The sequence below is a fragment of the Ischnura elegans genome, chromosome 1, assembly GCF_921293095.1.
Source record: "Ischnura elegans chromosome 1, ioIscEleg1.1, whole genome shotgun sequence".
NCBI classification, from domain to species: Eukaryota; Metazoa; Arthropoda; class Insecta; order Odonata; family Coenagrionidae; genus Ischnura; species Ischnura elegans.
This window is the reverse complement of record NC_060246.1, coordinates 25,040,082-25,049,872: the sequence shown is the minus strand read 5'-3', so window position 1 is coordinate 25,049,872 and position 9,791 is coordinate 25,040,082. Positions and strand designations below refer to the sequence as shown.

The following is a 9,791-nucleotide window of genomic DNA, read 5'->3' as shown; positions in this document are numbered from 1 at the left end:
TGACTAACACTTTTTACTTAGGCAAAAATTAGTATCTAATGCCATGTATTAAAAAGCAAGGACGTATTTACAACAAGAAAATACATAAGAATTAAAATTAGACAGGTATTTACGAAGACATCTGAGGAATTAAATTAAAAATTGATTTCACTCTTTTTTTAAAATTAATTGAGTTTTTCGAGATTAGAGCAAACTTCGTACGCGCACAACATATAATATTAATCATTCAACACCAAGGTATAAATTGAAGATAACTAAGTTAAAGAGATTTGCGTGAAATATAAACTTAGAACAAAATTAATTCAATAGAACTTCAAGAAACTTGAAATCTTTAAGGAGAGGAAAAAATGAAAACCCTTACTACTTTACAGTAGAAAATTATTTTATTATTAAATAAAAGACTCAGAGCTTCGATAAATAAAAATGAATATGTAAGGCATTGTACAATAAATTAGCGAATAAATATTTTATGACGCCCAATAAACTCGCTACTCGGAGGCCTCAGCATCTTCCTCCGCTTTCTGCTCCTCTGGTGCGGCTTCGCCGTCCCTGAGATGGTGCTGTGGGTGGCCGGGTGGGAAGAGCGGGTGCACAGGCGCGTGGTCTCCGGCGCCGTCCTGGTCGCTGATGATCTGTACTTCCGTGCCGACGGGCGTAACTTCCCCAGACACGGGGTGCTTCACGTACGATGGCTTCACCACGACCACCTGCACGTGGGATCCGCTACCGTCATGGCCTCCGTGGCCTCCACCCACTCCTCCATGGGAACCCACGATGCCACCGCTGCCGTGGTGACCCACGACAAGGCCGCTTCCATGGGAACCTACGATGCCGCCGCTGCCATGGTGACCCACGACAACGCCGCTTCCATGAGAACCTACGATGCCGCCGCTGCCATGGTGACCCACAACAACGCCGCTTCCATGGGAACCCGCGATGCCGCCGCTTCCATGGTGACCCACAACGCCGCTTCCGTGGGGTCCGCCGCCAACAAGATAGCCGTAGGCGCCGTGAGCCGCTCCAGCGTGAGGGCCGGCTCCTCCGTAGCCGACGTAGGGCCATGCGTATGGGGCTCCGATGCCGCCGTGGTAGCCACCGCCGACAAGGTATCCGTAAGAACCGCCGCCAATGCCATGAGCGCCGCCGCCTACTCCTCCGTGAACACCAGCGCCGTGAGTACCATGGCCATTGTTACCATGGGCACCGCCGCCATTGTTACCATGGCCAACTCCGCCATTGCTACCATGGGCAACCCCGCCATTGTTACCATGAGCACCGCTGTGAACTCCTCCATGGGCACCGCTACCGACAACTCCATGGGCACCACCTAGGAAGAGAGATGGGTATGTTAACATAATTTTCAATTGGAGTAAATTATCATGGTCATTGATATGCGACAATTGTGGAATTTTCAATTACTTTTGTTTTTAAGTTAGTGGTAGGAAAGGCACGGCTATACACTAATAAGAGGAAATTAATTATTTTAAAATTACATCTAACACTGTAATGACTGAGAGGAAAAGGGAAAATATGCACGGAACGTGAATATTGCCTTTTGTAACGTGCTCAACATGCTCGTGATGTGACAGTTGAACTATTTTGAAATGAGAAAAATATTCTCATTCATGATAATGTGAATTACTAGATGAAATGACATCCATTAATGAGCCAAATAGCCTTAATTTTATAATTATCCATGTAAATAATATATTTGAGGCTATATTTAATCTTGAATAGGTATATCATTCCTGAATAATACACTTCACTGCAAATTTTGAAAACTATCACGTCAATTTACATATGTATATTTCCTTCTTTCGGTGTAAGTACCGAGGTATTTTTCATTGAGTGGACATTCATCACTCCTCGTTCCTCTTCTCCGTAATTCTTCCCTCTCTGAAATAATAACTGCCCTTTCATCATTATTATTGTTTAAGCTAACGATTGCAAGTTTTATATTCAATGCAAAGGCCAAATCGGCTGAGGTAATGTCTGTTTTTTCCCCGGCGAATAATGGCATTATTTGTATATCTGAATTCCTGAGGAAGACGGTGGAATTGGTCATTGAAACGTCGGAAGGAGATGAGGAGGGCCTTAAGACCCGAGAACTCAGCTGTTTGTGGATAATTAATTAAACAAATAAATGTCCTACCTGGGGCGCTTCCTCCGTGGGGTCCACCGGGGGCGCCGCCGTGAGCACCGTAGGCATCAGCGCCGTGGTGTGAAGCAGCAGCCGAGACCCACCAGGGAACGGGGGAGCCGTGTGGAGAGGCGGCACCCAGAGGGTTATGCACGGATACGTAGTGCGCTGCGGGGGCGTGCGGGACGTAGGGCGGGGGCGGGGGCGGCAAGGGAGCGTGGGGGGCGGGGCAGAAGGGGATGTTGGTGTCGGTGGGCACGCAGTTGTGGGCGACGAGCACTGCCGTGACGCGGTGGTCGACAACCTCGGACACTTTGGTGACGTATAGAGTTTTGGTGATGGTCTCGGTGGTGTGGCCGAAGGGGTGGGCGGGTAGGGGTGGGAGGGTGGGGAGAGGGGGGAGGGTTGGGAGGGGTGGGAGCGTGGGCAAGAAGGGTGGGTGGCGGGCGAAGAGGTTCTCGATGTGACGAGGGTCCGCGCTCTCTTCCGAAGACTCGATGAGCAGCATATCGCCGTCCCTGGTGGCGGACGCCTCCTCCTCCGCACTCTCCTCCTCACCCTTGGCCTCACTGCGTAATGGAATAAAGAATAGGATACTGAAGAATGGTCGCGAAAAAGAGCGCCTTTCAATAGCACGAGTATAGCCTGTCATAAACCGTAAACCGTAAACCTTAATTAGTATAATAAGGTCGTCATTATTACAAGTGAGTTTGGGACTACCTAGTCCTTTCTTACAATTTACATGTTTTTCAATCACATACATTAATGTCCTGAATTGTGGGAAAATGAAGGAGGATTCGAACCCGCGACCTCTAGGTTGACAGTCGGGGGACGTTACTCTGGCGCCACTGAGGCCGGCCGGTATCGTAGAGGCAAAACAAGGGACAGTATTCATACCGAAATCAGCGAAGTCTATAGAAAAAGCAAATAAGAGTACTTCTGACGAGACGTGAGCCAGGCTCCTCCATTAATTAAGGTCGATATTAAATACACTCAGAAATCATTTAAGTAAAATTAATATTGATATATAATGTTGCAATTCAATCTTAATTCCTATGCGAAGTAATAAAATCCCAACATACTTAAGGAAACTAAGTCTGGAAAAAGCAAATAAATGACGCCAAGTGATGGTAATTCTTGCAAGACGTGAGCCAGGTCCCTCCATTAATTAAGGTCAATATTGAACGCACTTGGAAACCTTCAAAGGTAAATAAAATTTTAAATTATGTAAGTTGTAGCGTATGATTCGAATTCCTATGTGAAATAATAAACTCCTAGCAAGAGAAAATCAAGAAAGCATTATCTTAAGAATCTGAGAACAACACTACTGCTGAGAGAACACTTAAGTTCCTATTTTTGTGTTTCGAGAAATATGTCCTTATCATAAAGTTATAAGAGAAAGATGGTTCGTCCTTCCCCAACTCTACTTAGTGCCAAGATAAGATAGAGATAGTTTAGAGGCGAGAATAATCATAATTTGTGCCTCAATAAGCGCGAGTCAATGCTATGATTGGCCGTTTAGGGAAAAGATTATGGACAACTTTAATACTAAAATTACAGAATTCGAGCAAAAGCAAATTAATAAAGCCGACTGATGGAACTTCTGACAAGATGCGAGCCTGACAGCGTCCCTAAAATAATAAAGTTTGATTTTAAATACATCGACATCATCTAACAGATCTAGAGAGAATTTGAAACAATACCTTTACAACTATAGGTATTCTCACAATTCAAGGAACTTGAGATAAAAGCCTGTGATGGGGAGAACGATTTAGCAGCTATAGGAATATAAGGATAAAAGGCGGAGACAATTCCTCTCCCTGGGACTCCCTTACTACTCCCTCACTACAAAGGAGAGAAAGCGATACCAATGAATGTTTGCGCTTAACGAGGGCCGTTTAATAGCTCAAGCTGAGTATGAGTTTTAAACTCTCCATAGTAGCAGAATACTGATAATAACTATACAAAAGGCATCGAAGTAAGAGTAGAATAAAAAATAAAGTCGATTATAGACACTTATAGCAAGACGTGAGCTTGGCGTCCCGTCAATTCAGTGACTAATCAGTCCGCATAAAGTGCAGGGGAAAATATTACTAAAATAAAAATGAAAAAATATGGTAAATTGGTGGATTAAAACAACGTTTTTTCTTGTGAGAAGTAATCGATTTTCAACGTCTAACAATCAAGAAAGCATTAACAAAAGGTTTTAAGAGATAAAACTGAATTCGGGAGATAATATCAGCAGCAAGTAAAGTATATCGACAAAAATATGCAGGCTATAAAGGATATTTGAGGATAACATTTACCACCGTATTAGGCGCTCACTAGTGGGATAAATAAAAAATAAATTATCTTCATCTAAGGTGTTGAAATATAAATCGTACTCCGATAATAAGCTTATACTAATCGGTACAGAACAATATATATCATAAAAAGGAAAGAAGAAAAGAAGTTAGATATTGGCAAGGGATGACGTACTATAAATTAGGAAAGAGGGTAATCTGTTGAGGCACAGAACTGAAGGAAAGACATGTCCCGAGACATTGTGGGATGTCCTGGAGGATGTTAAAATGAAATTAAAGACGCTCACGGAAAATAGCGAGAATAATCCTTATAGTAACAAACATCCAGCAAGGCGACCGGTCAAACTTCTGACTCGGATCACAATCACAAAGACTGAGAATAACACTGAGTCTCGAATGAGTGTGAAACCTCCAACATCCAGAGAGTTAATTTAGGATAAACTACACTGCTAAATACTGGGCGGAACTTCGTCATAGCGTTTCCTTTTTTGTTTGCGGCTGCTGTCCCAACACTCCCTGCCGCGCCTATTGAGGCGGCTCGCGGGGAAGTATGTAAATGTAGAGGATGAGTTAATATTTTGAAAATGCAACATAGCATGAGGGAAATAATAATTAAGCGCACAGTGGAGGAACAAAGAAAGTGGAAAAGTATTGGAATTGGGAATTTACTGTTGAAATTGTGAGACAAGTGTTGATAGTAATTGATTAGCGGAAACCAAAACCCATATGCAATGGAAAGGAGAGAAAATACGTGATCAATTCAGAAGAATTGCACCCCTCAGCTATTCATATCCATTCCTCTAAAAATAATGCTAAATCATATTGATAATTATTCAAATAACTCAATGGAGAACATCACACTGGATTTACAAAGGGCAGCAATAAATCACACATTCTCAAAAAGAGAAAAAGGTCACAAATAATAGAGGCATTAAAAAGAGGTTTCACGTGATTTTGATTGATTTCGACAAAGCTTAAAGCGGACTAAATAGAGATTATGGACAAATACGGGGACAAGGTATGGAGTCAGTTTTTTTTCCCAATTTGACTTTATATACTCCAGCTAAAAACGTTAGGAAAAGTGGCAGAGATGGATCCTTATAATTAAACTGAAAAAGTGGCAGAGATGAGCCATAGAATTGAACTATGAAACAAAACTGATATTTTACCTTTCGAAAACTGAGCAGTGAAATTTGCAGTAAGTTTAGAAGGCGCAATAACTTTGAGGAAAGTGCATATGAATCAAAACAAAATCGATTGGTACTAATAAAAGCAACAAATTTATGCTTGTCTCTAGGCAGAAAAATGTAAATGCATGTCCTCACATTAGATGGTTTTAAATAATTAATAGTGATTTTATCAAATGACCCAACAGAAATGCCAGGAATGTGAAAATCCGTTATCTAACTCCTAACTCCTAGAAATTATGGGAGGTAAATGATATTGCGACAAAACATTTTTACAAACTTAATGGAAAATATGCCCTGATCGAGAAAAGTATTATGCGCTGGCAAAATGTAATCAATCGTTATCCTGAATTGATTGAAAATAATGCAGTGTAACGACATAGTCGTCATTCAAATGTTTTATAGATGTTGGAAATTGCAAATCATTTTGTAAAGCATAACGGAACAGTTTAGCCACATCAACCTTGGTACCTTAAATTGGAACACACTATGGTTTTTTACACTATTAAACCCTTAATAAAAGATGAAGTAATTTAACTTGCTGACACGAGGGAGAGCAGTTATTGTTAGCATTCAAGCGTTATGTAGGGGAATTTCCACATTCTACTTTTGAAGAATTATGAGCAGTTTTACAAGCTTAAAGACGTTGCTCTGGAGTAGGTTTCACTTTTAATTCACAATTACTGTTTTTTAAGGCCTTGAAATTAGTTGCAAAGGTTTGAAACTAGTCGAAGGGAAGTACTTTAAAATTACAGTCTCATTATTTGCATCTCTTTGACCTCGTAAGGATGTTAGAACTTGAAATAATTTCATCTGCCCGTTACATTTGACACAAAAAGTAGATACATAAGGTTTTTATATGAGTCTGCAGACAGGAATATTCAGCGTGTAAAGCAGATTGCGTTCCTTCATTTTCCCTTGTTAGAGCGTATTCTCTGGAGTTCTATTCTAGTTCTATGAACCGGTGCGGAGATTGGAAAACTTGGTCGCGATATTCAGGAGAATTTAGGAAATTTTTAAATATATGTTTTATACCGCTCCCCATTTTAAACGCACCACACGCATATAGCATCGAAAATATATGAATGAAACTTTAAAATTTTCATAAGCATGTTTAACTAATCAACTATATTTTACGTAGGCATTCAAATTGGATGACAAAAAATGAATTCTATAAATTTTTTCTCCATTCTGAATATTAAGCTTTAGCCGACGTAAAGACTTCGCTAAATGAAATAGATACCTCATTAAAGTCATAAATGGACTTCACATCCTAAAATCTCCCTTTACTTTACTATGGAACCAAAGTATGGATAAAAATAAAGAGGGCTGAGAAAAACTAATGGAAACATGGAACTAGATATTACGTAGAGTGTAATGGGACAATTGAGAAGAAGAACAATTGGGAAAAATCTCTACTGAGACATTAAAAATCTATCTTGGTATACAGAAGGAAATGAAGTCCAATTGAAGTAAGACCAAAGAAATAGTCGACCAATAACGGATGAGTAACAAGATGGAACCACATAGAACGGATAGTCCATATCAAATACTACCGGCCTTTTATGATTGTGTTAATGCAACTAAACCTAGGATCCTGATGGCACTAAGAGTAATTACAGCGCAAAAATCACTGAGCGATACGGGCGACCTGGTAATTGAGACAGGAAAGCAATATGATAAAACTTTCCGAAATTAAAACGAAGCGAATTTTCCGAAATGGAGTTCCTGACCTTTACGAAGGACCTTAACGGCTTCCACAATTATAACAAAATTTGAGTATCATCAGAGAAAAATCCTCCGGCTGAGAGAGAATCAAACAAATGTAATTCTAGTCGCAGTGCGGGACTCACCCAGTTTCCTTCAGGTTGTCCTTGTCCGACTTGACGTGGTGGTGAACGGGTTGGGGGTGGCCGTAATGGTGGCCGTAGCCGTGGCCAGAGGCCTGAGGCGGCAGGCAAGGCGGCTTCACTCCGTACACGGTCATGCACACTGGGTGCTTCGTCTTGGTGGCCGTGATCTGACAAGAAGAATCACAATCATATCAGGCAAATTCATGCATGCCCGCGCTTGAAAAGAGTCGATCCAGCACAAATACACAGCTAGTAGCAAAGACACCCTCGATACCTTGAACTAATTTTGCCCCGGAAGGAATAGTGACGATCTCACCCAAGACGAAGGTTTAAGAAGGCCCAGATTTCTGAGTGGACCACAAAGACTAGTAAATGGGTACATTTGGGAGAAAAAATATTAAATTCTAAGTTCCTATGAAAATTTAAAAAAATCAAGCTTCACTTATGGGCAGCAATCGCAGCAGGAGCATTGGTACAACTTTTTTTGGCAAAATATTGTTAACTTCGTACTAAATGAATATTTTTGACTTGGATTTGAAACAGACCACAGAGAAAGATCACCTAGTCTTTATTTTATTAAAACAAATATGTATTTCCTCCCGAAATATTAGTACAATAAATGCGGAAACTAACGATTTTAAATAATTTTGTGGTCGAATATGATGTATTTGCTAAAAAAAATTATGCAGTCCCTTTAGAGTGCAAAACACGTACTATTCATCACGTTCCTTCCTTGTTTTTAAAATAGATTATTCACGCATTACTACAAAACACTAAATATTGTAACAATCCGAATGTTCAAAAGTACTTGAAAAATGCAAAAAATGAGTCTAGTTAATTTATCCAATATATCTATCACCTAAGCATATCATCAAACGGAAGATTGAAAACTTACAGTAAAAGAAATCGATAATCGCATTAGCGTTGAAAGAAGAGAAATTACCTCCACAGGATACAACCCCTTTCAATTATACATAATTAGTTGAAAGGGTACAATTTTTCATTCCGGCCGCTGGAACGGCGATGAAATTAACGTGCATTCCCATGAGAAAAAATTCCCCCAGAAAAGGTATCGAAAGACGAACCATTGACTTTCCGGGTCGCTGCGAGAACCACTACGCTAGCTGCTTTCTGATTTCCCACGCCGATTGTACCGAGGCTCATGGTACAAGATGTGAATTATATGATGGTACTAGAGAGATTTCTCCCTCGCGTAGCCTAGTCAAGGATGGACCATGAGCCTCAGTACAACTGCCTAGGTCAATCAGGAAGTTAGTTAGCGTAGTAGTCCATAGAGGGGCCTAGAAAGTCAAAGCCTGGTTTGATTCCCAGTCTAGGGGAGTTCTTCTCTCATGGCAATTTATTGTGAATTTTACCGCCGTTCACGCGGCACTTAAATAGAAGTAGAGAGATCATGCCCCTTCTCTCCATAAATGATGGATAATAGAGTAATTCATTGACAAAAAAACATTTTTACCCATACCACCGTCTAGGAGTGAATAAAACGGTTTAAGTGAGATTAAAAAACTTATTGTATACCTGAACTTGAAATGATATAGGAAAAAGGGAGGACAAATGCTCCATTCTGCTCTTCTAGAAGCAGGAAAATCTATGTCTATTGATAACTAGAGATTCCTACTTTAATTAATACGGATTAAAATTGAATCAGTACACGAGTAAAATGAAGCACCTGGATTTCAAATCCGCATTTGCCAATGAATGAAATATTGCAACTAGTGAATCAATTTCATGAACCAATCGCCGAACATTTATCGCCCAACTTCCGGGAAAATAAAGCACAGTTCGGGCCCTTTCAACGAATTATGCAGTTGACTAGGCTGCACCCTGATGTTCGTTGGCGATTGTATTCTGAAGTATTTTGCCACAAGTTCGAAAAATTCTCCACAGGTAAATAATTGGGCTCACCTCGACGAATACTGTCTTTGTCTTGTGCACGACGTGGTTGCCATGGTGGTGCTGTCTGTTCTCCGCATCGCTGTCCTCAGCGACCTCCTTGACAGTCTCCTGTATTTCGTTGGGCTCTGCGGGTCCCTCGACGTCGTAAGCCCGCTCAGCGGCGGTGGGCGAAGGGCCCTCCGTCTCCCGGGAGAGCCCGCTGAAGCCCAAGAGGCCCTTGAGGCTGATGGAGGCGGCTGACGTGGCCAGCAGCGATAGGAGCAGCAGAGCGCTGACGGGCGCAGCCGGACGCAGCCACATGGTTCGTCTGACTATGTTCTGCAGACGTCAAATTACAATTTCCTGCAATTACATTTCGTTCAACCATGTCAAAATTGTTGTGCATTGTAAG

General features: G+C 41.2%; 1 protein-coding gene across 1 annotated transcript; it reads right to left on the bottom strand.

Annotated features, from left to right (window-relative positions):
• Nucleotides 1–364: 364 nt before the first annotated feature.
• On the bottom strand, nucleotides 365–9,700 carry LOC124161008 (hornerin-like). The gene is made up of 4 exons (XM_046540740.1): nucleotides 9,410–9,700; nucleotides 7,484–7,650; nucleotides 2,153–2,709; nucleotides 365–1,327 (listed from the first exon to the last, which is right to left on the bottom strand). Exons 1-4 carry the CDS (start codon nucleotides 9,698–9,700, stop codon nucleotides 489–491), a joined length of 1,854 nt encoding a protein of 617 aa, XP_046396696.1. The 3' UTR covers nucleotides 365–488.
• Nucleotides 9,701–9,791: the final 91 nt, after the last annotated feature.

Bases quoted from the DNA above. Each gene is read 5' to 3' on its own strand.
- LOC124161008 (XM_046540740.1), bottom strand. From the start codon at position 9,700: ATGTGGCTGCGTCCGGCTGCGCCCGTCAGCGCTCTGCTGCTCCTATCG. The intron at 7,651-9,409 runs GTGAGCCCAATT...TCTTCTTGTCAG, and splicing joins CAAAGACAGTATTCGTCGAG to ATCACGGCCACCAAGACGAA. The intron at 1,328-2,152 runs GTAGGACATTTA...CTCTCTTCCTAG, and splicing joins CCACGGAGGAAGCGCCCCAG to GTGGTGCCCATGGAGTTGTC.